The sequence below is a fragment of the Rhamphochromis longiceps genome, linkage group LG5, assembly GCF_057381845.1.
Source record: "Rhamphochromis longiceps isolate RC_006_pf linkage group LG5, R_longiceps_female_GT1.1, whole genome shotgun sequence".
NCBI lineage: Eukaryota > Metazoa > Chordata > Actinopteri > Cichliformes > Cichlidae > Rhamphochromis > Rhamphochromis longiceps.
In genome coordinates this window covers 31,474,953-31,495,401 of record NC_140561.1, presented here as the reverse complement: position 1 = coordinate 31,495,401, position 20,449 = coordinate 31,474,953, and the positions used below count along the sequence as shown (strand labels likewise).

The window sequence follows — 20,449 nt, the reverse complement described above, 5'->3', positions numbered from 1 at the left end:
ACAATTATGAATAAACTTAAAATAAATTTTTTTTGTCTTTACCATATTTTAAATTTTACTTTACCATTGAAAAACACATTGGCATTTCATTATGAAGTGATTAAATCCAGAAATATCTTAAAGCAGTTTACCTACTCATAGCTATTTTCCCTATTTTCTACCATACCAAACTATTTTTATTGCCCAGCATTTTTTACGCAGCAGAAACTTTCAATGTATTTTTTAGAAAACATCCACTGAATATAATTTCATTCTCAAAGTATTGCAAATTTTCTTCTTTCAGCACCTTTATAGTCTATTCTTTCCTCTGCCAGCAGTGTTGCTTTTCAGTATTTATTGTAGTTTTAGTCTCAGTATATTAAAGCTTTTCTTCTACATTAATTTCCCATTTAGTCTAATTATAATATTCACATTTTCTGACAAAAAGGGAATAACAACTTAAAAAATACATTATATGAGCTGTCAAGACTTTAAATATGTGTTCCAACTTTCCCATTTTCCATCACATTATACACAAAACCTTTAAGCACTCTACCCTCACGCAAATGTTTTTCTTTTAACCTTTATTTTCATTAAACCTCTTTACTCAAAATGACTTTATTTGCATGATATAAAAACACAATACACTGAGCCATAATATTTCATCTTAAGGCATTAGAGGACAATGGTTTGTGTGATTTTGGGTGAAGTGGTCCTTTAACACTTGTGTGTAGAAGGCTTTGTTTACATGAATCAATGGCCATCAGTCTCTTTTCATCCAGATAACACCACCACCGCTGCCCTGCACAAGAACTCATCCAGCTGAGACAATGACGCAGCTCGGAGGACAATGTACACTGAGAGCCTCTCAATTCAGTCAACATTTGGCATTGTGGGTCATTTCAAACACGGCGCAGAGGCAAAGCACAGTATCTGCAGATGGGAGTATTCAACAGAAAGTAAATAAAACAGGCACAAAATGTAAAAGCAAGAAGCTAACCCCTGCTGTTAAGGACAAACATGAGCTCCACGTGAATGCAGCAGCAGCGATAAACACATTCGGTTTGAGGTGTAACAGCATCAGATGACGACGACGATGTGGAGGCAGAGCGACCAGCAGCCACATTTCAAATCAACACATTTTTATTAAGTTTGATCTGACTCAATCAGTCACCACCTTAAAACCCGTGACATCATCAGGTGACCTCACCTCCCGCACACTCACATGCGCACCTGTTCTGCTGAGGCAGGCGTGTGTTTTGGAGGAAACGTGATGTACTGTGCAGGCGGATGGTAACACTGAACACACAGCAGTGATTCAGTAAAGTAGCTGCAACACACGAAGGACCATTTTTCATGTGTATGTTTCATTTTCACATTTTCTGTTATTCAAAACTGTTCTTTGACAAATACAGTGAAAGGGAAATTTAACCGACCTACTAACAAGCATAGTCTATGTCTCAAAGCCAGATAAATCATTAAAAATGAGCTAAACCGTTGCACTACTGGAACACACATGGAGTGCAGTTTTATTTTGACATGCTGCAGGGAATGCATCTAATATAGAGCGCAAAATGCATGTTAATCTGCTTTTCAAAACAATACCAATTTCAACCTGACTTTTTTGCAAAAAGTACACAGGATAAAATGTTTCAGAAAAATAAACAAAAACAAAGAAGCAGGCGGATTATTTTTCTTATCATTGTGGAATTTGACACTTAAAAACAAAACGAATAAACAAAAAACACCAATAAATAAAGCAGAGATCAGTAACAGAGTTGGATGAAATAAGTCTACTGCTTCACTCCACCTGTAGATGTTTTGATCTTTGCTCTCATCAACTGAAAAATGAGAAATTTGAGTTCATTCGTACATGAGGTCAAAAGGAGCTGACGGACCTTTCACTACAGCACACTAAATGACCTTTTGCCCTCGTCCACAGCCCCCTTTACGTTTACAATATAAATAAAAGAAAGCCTATACCCCGTAACAAAAGTACCAACTTCATGATGACTATATTAGCAAAGAGCTTAACAAACAAACCAAACTCTCACCTGAACCTAAATCCAAAGTGCAAATTTAACCAAGAAAGTGGCAGTGAAATAATTTGCAGGCTTGTACAAAAAGGACGTTCTGATTTGCTTTAAACAGAAAAGAAAGAAAGAAAGAGGAAGTAACACTGGCATCAGGTTTCCTCCAAAACCACATTTTGCTGATGTAAAACAGCTGCACTGTTTTTGTGTAGGGGATGGAGTGTCTTTAAAAATCATACACATGAAGGAAGGTTAAATAAATGTGTCAAAATAGGATTTTTAACTTAAAAGAAAGCACAGACAGTGTAACAGTTTGGTATTTACAATAGCAAAAAGGTAAAGTTACAAAAATTATAATCATGAAAAGCAAAGAGAACGATTCGGTTCCTATACATTTTCTTGCACGTGAACAGTTAAAACACGCTGTAAGTTTCTCTCGTTGAGCATACTGAGTAGCACCTGTACTCTCCTGAAATATCTGCTCTTTGCAACCGTAAGTTTGTCAGAAGATTTCTTAGTACTGGAGCAGAAAATGAAACTGGTATAAATGTAATTCTGCACTGGTGAAAAACAGACAATGACAGTAATATTCCAGTATCTTAATATATATTATTTGTCCTGACATTCAGTTGGCAGAAGCACACAGTTTACACCACGTCACCCCCCCTTGCGTCTCTACGTGGAAAACAGAGGGAAGAAAAGGTGAGTGCAGCTAACAGGAAGGGTGCAGAGTCAGTAATGGCCGGCGTGTCCTCAGTGAGGAGCTGAGCCGAGGACTGAACAAGGCTTGATTTTGAAAACAAAAATGTGAAGATGGCAGGCAATCTGGTTGCAAACACTGACACAGTAACGCACCAAGTCAAACAAGGAAAGGATCTGCGGGAGAGAAGGAAACAAGGTCACTCTTTAAAAGCAGAAAAACAGGAGCTTAACACACTGCGGAAACCCACTGATGCCAAGAAAATGAAAACTAGATAGTGATATATGGGCTAGCCAATTAAGACAAGTTTAAGATATTCCAGCATGCGCCCGTACGACCCTTTGATAAATCATGGTAGCACTTTTTATGATAGCTCAGCAGCAGTGTTGTCATAAGGAGAAAACAAGAAGATAATTCAGAACCTGCAACTTATTAAAACTTATTTACCACATAATATGTAAATAATTAAGTAATATCTTGTATCAGCACTGGGTTTAGCTGAGTAATATTACACAGCAAATGTATGGCTATGAAGCAAAACCAACAGGTAACAGTGGTATAACACTGATACTGGTATATTGGCCATGCATACTGTGTGTTGTGACGAATGCTGGGGACATATGGCAGGACTAATTCCAGCATTATAACACAGTAATAGTCTCCTAATATGTTGAAACACCAATCAATACTTTGTCATTATTATGAATTAATACCACTTTAAAGCCAGCATACAAGAAAATTAAATGGACAGATGTTTCCATTTTATTCTAAAAGATTTTAAAGACGATACTCATTACTAATTGGTTTCCTCAAAATCATGCATGTTTCCACACTATCCCCCCAGTTTCTGACACCTTATTACAAAAAAAATAAAAATAAAAAAAATAAATCACAAACTTCAGTGTAACATTGCTCAGCTAAAACCACTTGATACAAGACGATTAGTTGGCTTTTACTCAAGCATTTAATTGGTAATAACTTAGCATTTATGTGTTATGACCTTCTTGTTTTCACCTTATTAGCCCACTATTACCACATTTTTAAAATTTATTTATTTATTTATTTTAAACAGAGCTGCAATAACAAATGCAACCAAAATTATAAATATATAAAAAATATCTGCTTGGGTCCATTGGATACAAATCTGTTTCTACTTGTTTTTTTGTCTTGAAGGACAAAATTGGTTTATTTTAAACTGTAAATTTATATATATTTAATTTTACGGACTTACGTTTTGTTTCTAGGGATGATTGAAGTATGCCAGCAATTCATTAAGTGATGTGGTTTGTCCTTGTTAACAAGCATAAATGTTTGGGCTAATTTAGAAATAACATCATTGTTCATTTATAACACTGCCTGGTGGTGCAGGCTGAAGCAGGGTTTTCGCACTGAACACCAATTTCACTTATTGCTTCATACCTTTACAGGCAACAATGGGCTTCCATACAGCACAGACACCATCAGTGAGAAGGTGTAACGATTATGGATTAAACAGCAACAATAACTGACTGAAGGTGACACTGTGACTATCAGAGTAGGAAAAACACAAAGATATAAACACTGAATTCCGGACATGACCCAGCTAAATGGAACACATCCGTCACTCATATTATTAGTTACCTCTGTGATTTTCCAGCTTTTCAAAGTAAAAATGTCATGACCACATTTATCCAAACTTGGCATCGTGCGTACTTACCAGTGCAATCCAGAGCACCAGGTACTCATCAATAAAACTATTGAAATACTGATCCAGGAACAGTAGTCCTGGTCCCAGGAAGGCTAAATCGTGGAGATGCATCTCACTTTTTGTCATATGTGCTACCTGTACACAAAGATCACACACAAACACACACACAGTTTCAATTAAACAGTCATCTCTGCAGGGCACTGGAGTTGTTTGAAGTTTCAGTTTTCTACATAAATTGCATCAAACTTCCTCTGCTACAGTTTGATGTGGTGGCCCGCCTAATGAATCTTGCATGCATCTTAAATTATTGGGGAGTTTTCCCACCCCATCTCTGTCCTAATTTTATAAAGTTTAGTCTGTGAACATCTTCAGAGATGCCTCTCATCCAGCATCTCTCCACTTTGAGCAGGAAAGGAAGACAGTTTTAAACACGAGCAGTTCAGAAGTCTCTTCCTGGGGATGTTTAGACTCTTGAATCCCCCCCCCCCAAAGATTTATTTATTTTTTACAATAACAGGTTTTAGAATAATTATTTGTGGCATTTGTGAATCTTATTGTGAATCTCTATTTTGAAACCTGTATTTATAACTTTTTGTTATGATGAGCAGTAACAAACATGTTTTTTAATGCCAGCAGAAACTCAAGGTCCAGTAGAAAACCTGGGTGAGAACGAGGAGACAACATGCAAAGTTCACGCCAAAGCCTCCTGCCTGGATCGGAGTCCCTTTTGCTGCTTTTGGCAACAATGTCAGCAACCAATAAATTAAACTGAGAGTCAAATGTTGAGTTTTAATGTTAAGTTTCAACCGTGTGTCGTGATTGTTGATGGAAAGCGGCTGAAAAGCCAACAGTGTAAATTAGAGAAACAAACAATCCTGTTTTTATCCTCCTGCAGTGTCTGGGATGCTGTACCAAAAACCTGGAAGCAGTTTTACTGGTTGGCAGTCTTTGTCCTTACGTACGGCTATGAGCTGTGGGTAGTGACGGAAAGAATTACACACTAAAACAAGTGGTGGAAATTAGCTTCCTCATTGTCTGGGCCCTCAGAGATAAAGGAGTTTGGTTATTTGGGAAAGGCTCAGAGTAGAGCCACTAATCCTCAACACCAAAAGGAGTTAGGTGTGGCGTTTCGACATGTTGAACAGAGAAGAGACGCCAGGGCAGAGCCAGGATAGCCTGGAGAGATCATGTCTCTCAGCTGGCTTAGGAAAAATAGCTAAGTTTGTCAGCGTCTATGCTTTTTCAGGAATCCTTTCCCAATAATTATTATTTCATTGATAAGCTGAAGTAAAGCTGAAACAATTAAATATGCACGTTAGCTACCTCATGCATGAGGTTTACAAAGTGAAAAACATAAGCTTTTTTTGGTTTGTTGATGGAACTATTCAAACAGTTTTATCCTACTTTCAGTCTTTATGCTAAGCTAGGCTAATCACACCTTTGATGCTCACAAGTAAAACTTGCAAAATGTTAAAACCCTTCTTGAACACTGAGCATCGTTCATCCTCTCCAGACTATCTTTATGCAGGATATCAGGAATAACAACCGTGAAAAACACAAAGCGCAACCATAATTCAGTAAATATAAACTAATGATGATTATAAAGAGAGGAAAAAAAAGTATGTTTGACTTACAACTAATTTATTGGTGATTTTGGCCGAGACAAAGCCAAATGCCAGGATATAAAGACATGGATGATTTTCAAAGAGCTGGACAGCAGACTTTTTGTATATCATCATCGCCAAAATTATGACTGAACCAATATGTAAGACTGGAGAGAGGACACTGGTTCCCTGCAAGACAAGGGAGGAGAAAAAGACAATTAATATCAGTGGAAACTGACAGAGGAGCTGCTCAGGTACAAAAAACTGTAACACAAACTAAAGCTAGCCTAACAATGCTTTTATTCTGAACGGAAATGAAACTTTATTCTGCTCTTTTTTTACAGATATCCATTAACATAGGTTTCAGCTGTACGTACTCTGCTACATAAGACACAGCCTGCAGATCAAGTTCCCCCCGTGTGTAAATTACCCCTTCATCTGCTATGTAAAAATAGGCTGTCAAGCTGGTCAAAACACTGGGCGGTTCTCATAAGGCACCAGGGCAGAGCTGTGCAGCGCATCAGTCAAAAAGAGGCATTACAAACCAGGACAGGACACTGAGGGCTTACTGCTATCGTGGATCCGTTTTTGCCCACACCTCCTGTGAAAATAACTCTGAAATAATTGGTGCAGGAGAAGATGGCTCCTAACAAAGTGCAGATGGCAGGAATCATTTTCATCTGGATATTTAGGATCGGAATCTGGAATTCGAGACATTGACATGGAAATCTTAGATGCTTTTATGCAACACAAAGTCATCAAAACAAATCCTGATCAGACAGAAAATTTGCATTTTTGTACTTTGAGAGCACATTCACTACACCACCCTCATTTAAACAACCATGACTAATGTTAGAGACTACTAAAAGGCACTTACTTATAACAATTACAGTAAAACAGTTCAAACATGACTGTTAGAGCAGCATTACTGTGAAATGATCAAGTTAAACGTCATGACATTACAGTCTCACTGTCATTGGTTCCAATTTCTTCAGATTAAGATCAATCAGAATTACCAGTGACTGCCAAAAAGCAGATCCTCCCACGGCGGCCAGCAAATACACGATTATAATGAAGATTTGCACCTCAGTCACATCAATGCTGAGTGGGAGGAGAAAGCAGAGAGTTTACGGTGAGGATTAGTGACGTATAACAGCACACAGTCATCCTGCAGCATTCCTCCACAACAAGCTGCCGGACACGGAGCCCGCTCTTCTGCTCGACACGTTTGATTTGGAGGTTAAAAGGTGCGATCAGTAATATTTCACTGGCTCGGTCAACAAAAGGACGAGTTTTGTCAGCAGAGTGAGTCACTCCCCTGATCTCTTTGACTTGAGCAAGTTTACTGCAGGGCAAACTGTGACATGGGTCTAGTAAACGTCACTAGGACATCAGGTTTGATGCATGTAGACAATACCCGAGCAAGGCTGCAGTTCCTCTGCTGCTCGTTTCCACCTTATCTGCTTCTTGCTGTGATCATGGTGACAGCCGAAGTTTGTCTTATATTTTGATTATGAAAACCATCTGATAACATGTTTTCATTTATTATTGGCTCCAAAGCTGACAGTCTGTCTTGGGATATAGAGCACTGTTCGAAAGTCTGAAGCCACCACTCATTCGTTCATGCTTTGCTTCCAAGAAGCCAGATTAAATTTTTTTGTAAGCGATGTTGAGCAGTAATTCTACAAGTTTTCTGAGGGTCTTTCAAAGTTTTTCCTCTTGACATTGGCTGCTTTTTCCATTCATTTTCAGTCAAGTCCTTCCACCTGACCATTTCCAGGACTTTCTTTTATTTGTTTTTTTAAGCTACTGAAGACTGACCTATGAATCATTACAGGATAAAGGCACCCAACTCAAGAGCTAAACCAATGTTTTGTCTACACATAACAGAGACTTTGTGACTAGCAGCCTGTTGCAAAAAGCATGTTATGTTTATACCCAAAGAGCTGTTAGCTGAATAAATTGGCATCTGTCAGCTTGGTGTGCAGTGTGTCTTTAAAGATTTTGAGGAAACTAAACTGAGTACAAAAGACGACGTGGGAGGACTAAAAAAAACAACCCCCCAAAAAAAAAACCTGTGTAGAGCAGACAGACAGGATCTGAAAGTCATATTCTTAAGAGGCGAAAAAACCCCATTAAAGAGAGATGCATCTGGCCCCTTCAGTTAATACACTCTTATACTGCTTCATTAAAAATAGTCTCAGTGGAAAGGTGGCTGTCAAGCCATTCTTAGACTGACATATACCTAATTACACACGTCATTGGCTGAAAATCAGTGGGAACGGGTCTTAGAGTGATAAGTCCAAGTTTTAAAGTTTTGGTTCATTGCCCATATGTTACGGTTGACATGAAGAGAGAGGTACAACAGAGAGCGTGTACAGCCACTCTGTAAAACCAGGTGGAGGCTCTGTTATGGCCTCTAATCAAAATATTTAGTTTATAAAAATGTAAACGCATAAAGTCCTTCTTAACAAAAGTTTGAAACTAAAATCTTATAAATGTTATATTTAACAGATGAAAGCTAGCTGCCCAATTGCTTCAGCTGATGCTACTCAGAGCCATATTTTACTGACCGCACCTTCAAGCAGAAATGAGTACGAGCTGATCTGACCATGTGACTCCATGCAGGTCAGAGTTCACTGTGGAAGCGGACAACAGCGAGCCATGCAGGCAGCAGCCAGAAAGTTTACCATCACGTTCCACAGGCAGGGACCCACAGTGGCTGTGAGCATCTGTAATCCTGCTAGACAGAGCTGCACCTCTGTTATATCAAATCTACACACAGAACACATCCACATTTACTGCGGGTCACCTGAACTTGTAAATGCTGCGATCTAATGACAAGACTAAACCTCAGGTCTAATTAACTCGCTGCACCTTTTATTAACTTTTTCAAAGCTTTGGACTGAATTCCTGAAAAACCTGTTTATGACTACCTTCCACCACAGATAGAGACAAAGGTCTTCAAAGCAACAGGTACTAATGGTGTGCGGTGATGAGATATTAATCAATTCTTTAACAAACTTTTTTTTTTTTGGGTAACAAAAAAAATAATTTCCCCCAGGGATCAATAAAGTATTCTGATTCTGATTCTCACAGGTTTCAGTATGTAAAGTCAGAAGGTGATTCAAAATGACGACATTCTTTCTATACTAATAGTCCATTCTGCCTAATATGAAGATGCTGGCTTTAAAAATAAATCACATCAAACTAATATTTGTGTTCAAAGAAAAATCAGTGTTTATATTTATACAGAAAGAGTTCAATAAAAGTGAGAGCGCACATAAAGGTCAAGTAAACAACTAGAACTTTTCAGGGTTTTCAATTCTTAAGTCAGTCACCATAAAAATTTTATGTCACCCTCATTTGTAATAAAAATCAGAGATTAATGGCTGACAAACTGAGCAATTTACTACTAATAATAAAAAACTCAGACTAGTTGACTAGTTTAACAGCCAGAAAAACATCTGAAACCTAACAGATTGAATTAAACAGACTCTACAGACTCTATGTGTGTGTTTAAGTACCATTTGAGACTTAACAACATCCTTTGGTAATAAAATCCTATGAATTGTGCGGCCATTTGTGTCGTGCGTAATATTACGCATATAAAATGCCAGAATACACAAAGTGGGGCTAATGCTAGCTGTGCTAACTTCAGCAGCCTTTATTGCTTTCAGTTTAAAATTTTGCATAACTGTAAAATTGGCCTGGCTTCATGGCAAAACATGGAATAGTTACAGAAACTCAAGTAAATCAAGTTCATGGCCATGAGTTGTCCTGTCAGGAAGTAGTGCCTAAACCTAGCAGAGTATTTTTTTTTTAAATAATTATGAACACCATTAAAACAGCACAAATGTTTTGAGGTAATCGTCTGAACTTTGAACTACTCCAGCCTCCAGATGTGGACATTTATTAATCCTTTAAATCCTACATAGAGCGAGTCTATGTAGATAGACATGACGGAAGAAATGAGACTGACAAAAAATGTAAAATGAAAAAAACAAAACAAAACAAAAAAAACAGAAAAGGAACATTTGCACCCAGAAGTAAGAATCAATAGACCAAAAATGTATTTCATGAACAGCAGTGAGGCTGTGATTGCATATTGCAAAGTGGTTGCATATTTAAACCCCCCCCATAAATAAACAGTACTTAGCCTCCCTGTAGATAAACCGATGATATCAATTTCAAAATCCTTCATCACCTTGTTCTCAAGTTATCGTACTCGCAGGATTTTCAGAAAACTTGACCTTAAGGTCGAGGTCACTGAAATTTAAACTCATCCAAGATTTTTAGTAGGTGCACCTACGATATCAATTTGAAGCTCCAGCATCGCCTTGTTCTCGAGTTACATTCACAAATTTACGTCCACCCGCACGATGGGTGGACAACAATACCCCATCAGCCTTTTACGGCTGAGGCGTACAAATAAAATGTTAGCTTACTGAGACACAACCCACGCACAACTGCTCACTGTGGAGATCAGAAGAAATCTGTCATTGTCTTACTTTCCACCACAGATAGAGACAAAGGTCTTCAAAGCAACAGGTACTAATGGTGTGCGGTGATGAGATATTAATCAATTCTTTAACAAACTCAGCACAGTGAAGCATCAGTAAGAACTGCTGTGAAATCAGAAATGAAACAGACTGGTCTTAAGACGACTACGTGTGTTGACAGATAAGAAAAACGGCTGCAAACTGTTCTCTTAAAGAAAAGGAAAATACGCAGTTTTTATTGACTCACATCCCAAAGCGCAGCGTTCCTGACACATATGTTTGCCAGTGTGCACAGTAGAACATAAACATCCCGGCGAAGCAGCAGAAGAACATCCAGTCTGGGTTGGTGCCCAGCTGCGCTGCTATACTGGTTCCCAACACCACAAACACTGCAGAGAAAAAACACACAGATTGTTCACTGAGCTTCAGATTTTCTGAAACACAGAATCAAACAGGATGTAAACTGACCGGTGGAGAGGGAGTCACAGCCGTGGTCAAACAGCTCACCCAGCGGAGAGCTGCTGTTAGTGCGTCTGGCCTGCTTCCCGTCGATGGCGTCCAACGACTGGTAGATAAACAGACCCACCGCACACAACAGGTATGCCCAGAGAGGAGCCTGGAGCAAAAAACACAAATAATCACATGAAGAAGAGGTCACTCTATGGCGATGCTCACGAACAGGTGCGGTCTAAGGCAAATTTTACATGCCGTGGCTGGTGGAGGATTGGGCAGCATGAACATGATGGTTTCTTTCACCTCATTAACATACATAAACACAGAGACTGCAATTGTTAGGGTTGTGCCAACACCTTTCATAATGAGTACTGTGGTGCTGGTGAAAGAGGAACTGGGTGGGGAGTTTAGTTCCTACTATGAAGTAAAGGCTTCAGTGTGAGGCCTTGTTCACATACAATGATGAATGAATGATGTAGATTAATTAAGTGAGTGGAAATGAACGGAGATCATCTGAACAGTCATTAAAATTTTTTGCCTTTAGGCTTGTAGTTGTAGTAACTCATCCAGCTCAGTCTATTATTACATGTGTGTAAAATGCCTCACTTGTCGCTCTCATTCAAGTCTTTACAGACAAACGCACTCAAATCAGAATCAGAATAATTTATTAAACCTTAAGGAAACTGGAGAAACAAAAGCACCTGTGCAGTTTCTAATGTAACAGCAGACAGAAATACTCTCACTTTTTCCCCCCTCATTGTGAGATTTGATATTTTAATGTAGTTGAAACACCCACAGATGACAAAAGCAGCAGCAACATGTCAGTGCTGGCTGCAAGAACGTCAGTTGCCTTTTTACTCCCCTCTGTCACCCAAATAAATATCACCAGATTAAAAATATATATATATATATACGGTAGCTGAAGTAATTAAAGAAGCTCTCATATATTTGAGTCCTAAGAGCTCACATATGAAAGTCAACAGTTTTTGTTGGAGGTTGAAGGTAGTTCTAAAGGAAAATCACTGGTATTCAGGTATGTGGACTCTCCAGACCAACCAGGATGTTTTCAGTGGAAATTAAATACAGTTACAGTCCAATGGGTTAGCATTACAAAGACTAAAAGATCATTACAAAGCTGTCTACATGGATATAAGCCAGAGCAAGTGACATGTCTTTATGATTTGATTCATTCATCCTGACTCTTTGTCAACAAATTAAGTCAGCTCAAAGTGACTTTATTCAAAACATGCATTTAATACTTATTAGCCTGTTTAATAAGATTGATATTGATAACCATTTATAACTTCCACAAAAAACATGAAATCGTGACCAAGCAGCAACCTCAGCATCTGAACAGCAAAGTTAACACCAAGAACAAAAAAGACTGCAGTCCCTCTAATGGCCACTTGAGGCTGACCCTCAAACTTCATCAACCCCATAGATTCCCATGTTAAAATGTCCAACTTTATAGAATTAATAAGCACATTTATATTATTTTTCTGTTGTTTTTTTGAAAGTTCTCTCCATCCTGTGTTCAATTAACATCATTTCTGCCTCCAAAAAAGCAACACTGAGGCTTAAATGTGCACAAACACACAGACAACACCACAGTGCCAATGTTTTTCTTTTATATACCAATCTAAAAGCATCTTTACCAACACTGCTTTCAATCATGAGTTAACTGATGATTTTCTTATTACACTTTTCTTTCTCCGAGCTCTTCTGATGCTTCACATTAAAAGCCTTCCAGCAGCTTCTATGACCTAATCTTACCACTTTCATATCTGGTTATGTTTTAATATAAAACACTGACAGAAAATAACAATAACAGTAGCGCTGTAGCTATGGACCTCATCCTCTTTAAGATTATCGGCTAACCTGCTCAGTGGCAGTTGGGCAGTAGTAGACGAGCACGAGGGTGGTGAAGAGGTTGGTGGCCAGGCCAATGATGGTGATGAGATTGGGTGCAATCCAGGAAGGGACACGTCCTACCAGCCATTCCCAGTAGCGCTGCATTAAAGGCTCCAGCAGGGAGCGTCCAGCACTGCTGTACCTGCAGGGATGGGCAACAGGTGGCAGCAGTTGAGATACAGAGGAGCGACAGATATGAATGTTTACCGACTTTTACGAGGGCTTGACAATTATTAACTGTGTTTAAATATATCTCACCAAGCTGTAGAAACAGAATTACAGCTAGAGTTTCTTGAGTTTGTGAGCTGCAATGAAGAGTTATCATCAAAGTACTCAATGAAGGTTAATGTTCCAATCAGCACGAGAACAAAACACAAAAATCTCATCCAGACAAATGGGACGCTACATTATATGGCTTATGGTTGATCTAAAACATTTTGCTTTAGTACATAGGTGTTTCGTCAAATACATGAATATTTGTTACAATTTTACATTAGTCTCGGACGGTTAAAAGTTGGAAGATTTGTTCCTCTCAAAGGTTCACAAACTTTTTCTTGCAAAGATTTCTGTTTTAATTACTTAAAATGTCTTGTGATCTTCATCTCATTCACAGTTACAGACACAAAACAGAGGATACAAAAATATTTATGAACTGAAACAGTTTTCCAGTGAGGACTTGTCCGTAAGTCCTCCTCGTGCTTGTTTAAGTCTCATTAGCAGCTTGTGGGAATACTTCAAGTTTGGTGCTGCTAAAGGAGGTTCTGTGAGTTATAAACTGAAGGGTTCACCTACTTTTCTCAGCTTGTGCTCTAAATTATAACTAAATACATTCTAAAAAGACTTAAAAGTACAATTTCATTTCTATAGTACCTTTCAGACAAACATAACAAAAACCCTTCATAGGTAAATACCATAGACATCAAATAGCATCATTAAAAACTTTAAACCAATAACCATAAGTCCTCTGAATTCAGAGGTGGCTAGTGGCCAGTCCTTTAAATGTTAAAATGTTTAAGCTGTTTTCAGATTTAATAATAGAAACAGAACTGAAGAAGCTTCTCGGATGAGAGGTGAAACGTCTTCAAGCAACTTAAAGAAGTCCAGACACTTTTCTTTGTAAGCTCCTTTGACTACGATGACCTGGATGACTGAGAACCTTCACAGACAATAAAAACATTACCTTAAACTCCATTTGGATGGATTTTTAATGTTCTTAATCACGTCACTGCAAGAAATTCCAGCACCGTGTCACCTCCTACACATTTTAGATAACACACTGTGGCTGCTTCTTTAAGACTGCTATTATATGTGTAAATCCAGTTAACAGTATCATTAGCCAATTTATCTTAACACCCTAATTTAACATCTTAAAAATAAATAAAATCCCAGCTGCTTAGGCCCAAGAGGGGATCAATTTCACCCCATCGAGCTTGTAACATCCTGATGGAAACACTAAAGATGATAATGAAGATGTCGGTTTTGCTAGCTCATTAGTCTCAGACAAGACTAATGGCTTCAAAATAACAGTTCACCAGAACTCTGTGGTTAAACTCAAACAATGTTGTTAACTTATTTGGATTAAGTTCTTAAATTCAAACAAGTACTTTTGTTGAACTTTTTTTAAATTTTGAAATGACTTCCGTTTTAATTAGGAAGAATATGTTTTCACTTCTGATGCATTATTTGACCTTAAATTAAACTGAAAGTGATAATAAGGTTTTTGACTCAACTCGAGGTGTGACTCAACCCGACCGGTGAGTCTGAGAGGGAAACACGAAGAAGGGAAGGGAAAAAAAAAAACTTAGCACAAGCTGCTACAGGCCTGATCTGTTAACAGTAACATAGCTCGTCAATCCTGACATACCAGCAGTTTTTTTCCTAAACCAATCATAATAACTACGTATATCTGTTATCCATTAATGTAACACTATTTTTGAATAACATATTTCAATAATAGAGAGCGCTAGCACAAATCTTGACAAATATAAGCTTAAGTCACAAATTTTCCTGGAGGAATCGGGTTTAATTTAGGAGGTATTGTATCTGAGTGGCTGTGGGAATCATTTCATTTTTTTTTTTTTTCACGTTGAAACAAGTCTGTGAGAACACTTGGTGCAGGCAAGTCGTGTTTCATGCTGTGGAGACCACAAACATAGACCTGAAGCTAAAGTCTCTACAGAAAATTATTACAATTTGAGTCACTATGCTAGCTATAAATATGAACTGGAAACTGATATTGTAGACAAGGGCTGAGGACTCAGCTCCATTCTCTTCAGACTGTTAAAAGGCAACCTGTGAAGTTAAAAAACGCTGCCACACTTTTTTAATATTTGGTGTAGAGGAGCATCTCGTGACTCAGTGTCAGCCCTCTTCTGACTGGGTGCCCCTCACAAAAGGATTTGAACACTGCACCTGTGTGCATGAGATGATCATATTATGACTACACCCTCTGTTTGAAATCATACACAGCCAAGAGTAGAACAAAAAACTGAGCATGTGCTTTTAGCTCACAGGGATTGCTGTAGAAACGCTCACCTCCTTATTTGAAATCTTTGCTCGTTTTTAATACAAGCATCCAGTAATGCAACAGTACACATTTGACATAAAATAGATTTCCCACATGTCACTGTCTTTTCACTCCACTTACTAACACTTTGTTTTCCTGAGTTCAGCATACACAGCAGAAACCTGCATTACCTGTGCTCCTCCAGTCTCTTGAGTTGGTGTCGAGACAGGGGGGGTGAGGGCAACTCAATCAGCCTGCGCAGGACTCCAGGGGACAGCCAGCAGGTTGCCTCCATGCCCATGCCGTGCCCGGGGTCTTTGTCCCGGCTAAGGCCTCGGCGAGTACGCAGACCCCCCCCTTGCTGCTGCCCCGTGGCGCTCATGAAGCCCTGCTTCCTGCTGGTCTGGTCCCTGATGGCTCTACCTCTGCCACTGCCCTGTCCGAGGGGCTAAAGATCCACAGTGAGGCCGGATGATGCCTAAGAAGAAAAACCCAACATCATAAAACTGCCCTGTGGAAATATCTCAGCAAAAAGAAAAAAGAATGCAGCTCCTAAAATCCCAAAAACCAATTTCAGAGGCTACAACTAAAAATTATTATTATTTTATAATTATTTTATAATTATTCTTCTAGGCTACTTGTTATACATCAATGTTAAATCTGGTGCTTAAGAACTTTCTCTAACAAATCCTTCAATTGGAAAAGCTAAAACTTGAAAACAGCTAAAAGTTAAAAAAAAATAACACACTTTTTTTTTAACTAAAATTAAAAAAAACAAATTCACTTCACTAATACCAAGAGCCACATGGGAATACTGCATGACCAACTGCAACTGTTATTGATGGCATAGATTTTTTTTTTCCTGCTTGAATAATTTTAGTGAACATTTACCTATTTTAGGCAAATGAAACACTTACTATGCCCTAGTTTTAGCATAAAGTCAGACAAAGGCTCCTGCAAAGTGAGCTGTCAAAAGCCTAAACAACCAACTCCCTCTATAGCCCTGTTGCACTATGGAAATGTGGATGCAATACTCTTGAAAGTGAAAGTGCAATGCAGATATCTGCAGCTCCTGTAACACCCACATAGACATGCTCAAGACTGGTTAAAGAATGCAAGTCTGATGCCATGTTTAACCAGTGCTAAGGCAACAAGTGGAAATGCATCAGTATAATAAAGGAGGGTTTGCGCCCCCCTCCCCCTCCCCATGATCCTGTCTCTGTCAGATGAGTGGGCACGATGACAAAAAGCTCTTTTACACTTCACCCATTTCTGTTATTCGTGTTTTATAAACCTAGATTAATTACCACAAAGCCAAATAGGCTCATGTATTATTGTTTTAAAAATACCGGGGTAAAGTTTAAAATGTGACAGCAGATGTTTGGGTTAATCAGCTGATCAATTATATCGATGTACAATCAACGTTAACTGACAGTTTCAATATGGAGAAAAGAGCCATTAGCAGATCAATAGAGACAAAACTCTGACTAAGTCTCTGTGATGCAGGCCCTGAATGCTAATGCTGATAGCACAAGTTCACAGCAAGACTGCAGGTTTTAGGCAACGGACATGGTGGAGCAGCAGCAGCAGCACTAACATAACCAGACTGGACTTCCAGGGAAGTTAACTGCACGCTGTTACATCACATGTGAAGAAAAAAGGTGCACAATTATGGATTCAACATTTTCCTAGTACATACAGACCATTTAACACTTCTGTCAGTGCTAGACAAAGAAAATTTTCCTTTTTGCAAATATTCAGGATGTTATAAAAATTAACTAAGAACAGCAGAGATGCCTCAACAGCCTGTCAGGCATCTCTGTGCCCACTGAATTTAAACTGCCTGCGAGTTGTTGGTTTGGCGAAAAAACACACTTTTAAATGTGGCTTTGTTTAGACTCCTTAAGGTTTATATTTTTTTTGCTTTACAGTACAAGCAGTGCTTTTACATGGAAAAAAAAACTTATAAGCGTATATGTAATAGATGCCATAGTTGTAAGTTTCCTTGTGTCTTTGCAGGAGCAGATAGATGAGCCCATAACTATGATAATCTGTCTGAGCTTTTAAAAAAAACAAACAAACCTAGGAACGACCTAAAGCATGGATTTGGAGAGTTGTTCCTCCCCTACTCTAATGTATAAGCCCATCCATCCATCACCACTTGTTAGGAGTTAGGTGATAGAGGCTGCAGCCTAAGCAAAGAAACCTAGACCTCAGTCTCACACAACAAGACATTGCTAGCTTTACTGGCCCTGAACACCAAAGTGTTATCCCAGTAGGACATGCCCAGAAGACCTTAGCTTCCTCCTTTCGATGTGTAGAGTAATGGCTCTTCTTTGAGTCCCTCCCAAATGACCAAAATTCTCACCCAGCCACCCTTTGGAGAAATCTCATTCCCACCACTTGTATCTATCTCATTCTTTCAGCTGGAGCTTGTTCTCAACCAGGAAAGAGTGGAGTTCCCACTCCAGGTCAGGGATGAACTGCTGCCCCCAGTGAATGAGTTTAAGTATCTTGGGGTCTTATACAGATATATATAGAAAATGCACACTGACAAGACATCCACATGACGACGTCATCCGGAACATGATTCTCTGTATTGAGCTTGAAAAGACACTCCTGCAAAGAGCCACCCAGTTACAATCATAGGTGGATGTGAGTAATCAGCTTAATTATGCTCCCCATAATATTCTGAGATTAAAGGCAAGTTAAGACTCGTAACTGGGACAACAGGGCACATCTAAATTTCTGTAGTAACAGAGAAGGCCCATGTGTTGCTGATGACAGGACCCAGAGCAAAGAAGACGATGAAGAAAGATTAAATCAATAACGCAATATTTATTGAGACATTACTGACACTGACAGGAGTTAGTTCGCCAGCGGTTGGCTGCCGGTCATTAACCTCGTCTACGTTTCTAAACTACTTCTTGTGACTGTCACTTGAGCTGCTGACGAAGCTCGGAGGGCACCAAACAACCTGCTTCTTGAAACCTAGCACACTTGCTGTTAGCTCAGTCCCCATCAGTTAGCGTGTGCATTAGCTGGACTATCTGCAACGTTAGCGCAGCGAACGGCTACGGAACACTCATGTCAGGGTGGCATTATAAATTTACACGCTTGCAGCAAGTTTATTGACTCTTTTTCATACTTATTTTGCTAAAGGCACCGGTGCATACTCAGCATATTGCTCAGATCAGACGGAAACTCATGGACCTCCCGTGGTGACTGCGGCTAGCCTAGCTAGCTAACCCAGACTGCTGGCAGGATGCTGAACGTAATGCCGACTGACCTGAGCGATTAAAGGACGAGAGTCGCGGACAGTCCAAGGGCCAGGTGGGAGTGTTTGAAGTCGACAGACAGCACCTTTCTGTCCTCGGTTAGCTTTGTGATTTCCTCTCTATGACTTGGAGTATCAAAACAAGCGTCTGCATCTGTAAGGTGGATCACCACGACCGGTGTCACTGTGGTTTGACACAGCAGGCTAGTTATCGTTAGCCATCACAGAAATCTCGCGAAGTTTCCTTTCGTAGTGGGTAAATTTTGCCCTGAACTCATCTCACAGGCACACAGCCCGCTCAAACGCCCTCTAGTGTAGGGGTGTCAAGTTCGTTTAGTTCGTTGGCTACGTCAAGGTGGTCAGACTAACAAAACCACTGCATAAAAACACTCCACCAAAGGCTCCTATTTCCTTATAAAGAAGATTGTTTCTGCCAGGCAGATACGAGTAAAAATTTGAATTGTCATCTCTAAATTTTGAATATCGCAAAGTTTTGACTTGAGTTGGCTTTCAAGTAATTTGAAATTTGAAGATTTTTTTTTTTTTTTTTTTTTTAAATTGGACTTACTGACAGTGGTGAGACTTGCTTTGACAAGGACTTTGGGTCAGTGCTACAAAGAATGTCTTTTAGTAACTAAGTATTGATAGTTTAAGGTTAGAAGCCTTTTAAACATGGATTTAAAGGCTTCTCATACCCAAGCTGCAATAAATCAATCATTATCTGATCATGAAAAAAAACAAAACAGTTTTTTTAATCCTCACAACCCAAATAATAGCATTTAAAAAGACAGAAAACCTTTTGTATTTTGTAAGTTTTGAGATTTTACCTCAAAAATAATATTATCTATCTGATTTTTCTTCTTTGTTTAGATAACACAGCCCAGATTTAGTTTCTCTCATCCACTTCAGATGCTGCAAACCTTGCACCCGACTTTATTACACCCAGAACTGATTGACAGCAACAAGTGGTCTTCAGGAAGTTCAAAGTGCAGCAGTTGTTATCCAAAAAGTTCGATCATAATTGTCCTGTCCGGGTGTCTTTGCAATATAAGCCAGACCTGATTTCAGAATCTTCCTCCTGACCTTCAAGGTCCTAATCGGATTATCTTTCCCCTGACATTTCCAGCCCCATTACTCAACATACACCATCACACCCTTCACGCTGGGCTCTTAACTGTCCCTGGATTCAGTAACTAAACTCCTTTGAGGATACAGCATTTGGCCACAGAGCTCTTCTCCTTTGGCACAAACCTCCAGTCCAAGGTCGCCAGGGTGGCTAAGTGCAGACTTTCAAATCCAGACTCAAATCTTTCTCCTCAGTTCTGTAGCAGTAAAAGTCCAGGCTTATCAAATGATGCCAAGTTTATTTCAGCTCATCTCCAGCTGCATATTCTTTTCATTTTTGGACTCCAGAGTAGCTTTACATGATTCACTATTCAAAGAAATCCTACTTATACTTCTCTTATACGCCTGTGCTAAAGCACTTGTTGGAGCTGCATCAAGGCTCAGCTCAACAAGCTGCACGCCTGTCTCTCTCTTTATAGCAAATGAGTGTCTCTCCCTCATAAAGAACAGATCTGAGCAACAGGTAACTGGAGTGTCTGTGCTGAAAGCCAGCGCTGACCACATCTGGAACATCAGCACAGTTTATCACATGAACCTTTGTCTTACAGAGATTACACAGGCTTCACTGACCCAACGTCCCAGCGCAAGTACTGCTACTCAACAGCCATCTTGAAATGCCCTTGGGTATTTATAATAGGTATTTTGAAGAATTACATAAATTTATCTTAATTT

The 20,449-nt window shown here is 39.2% G+C and overlaps 1 protein-coding gene across 1 annotated transcript; it reads right to left on the bottom strand.

The window, feature by feature from the left end:
* Positions 1–581: 581 nt before the first annotated feature.
* cept1b (choline/ethanolamine phosphotransferase 1b) lies at positions 582–18,876 on the bottom strand. Its single transcript, XM_085407187.1, has 10 exons — positions 18,665–18,876; positions 15,567–15,853; positions 12,837–13,011; positions 10,974–11,121; positions 10,753–10,894; positions 7,020–7,104; positions 6,573–6,704; positions 6,034–6,192; positions 4,409–4,534; positions 582–2,888 (listed from the first exon to the last, which is right to left on the bottom strand). Exons 2-10 carry the CDS (start codon positions 15,755–15,757, stop codon positions 2,766–2,768), a joined length of 1,281 nt encoding a protein of 426 aa, XP_085263313.1. The 5' UTR covers positions 15,758–15,853; positions 18,665–18,876; the 3' UTR covers positions 582–2,765.
* Between the last annotated feature and the right edge of the window lie 1,573 nt (positions 18,877–20,449).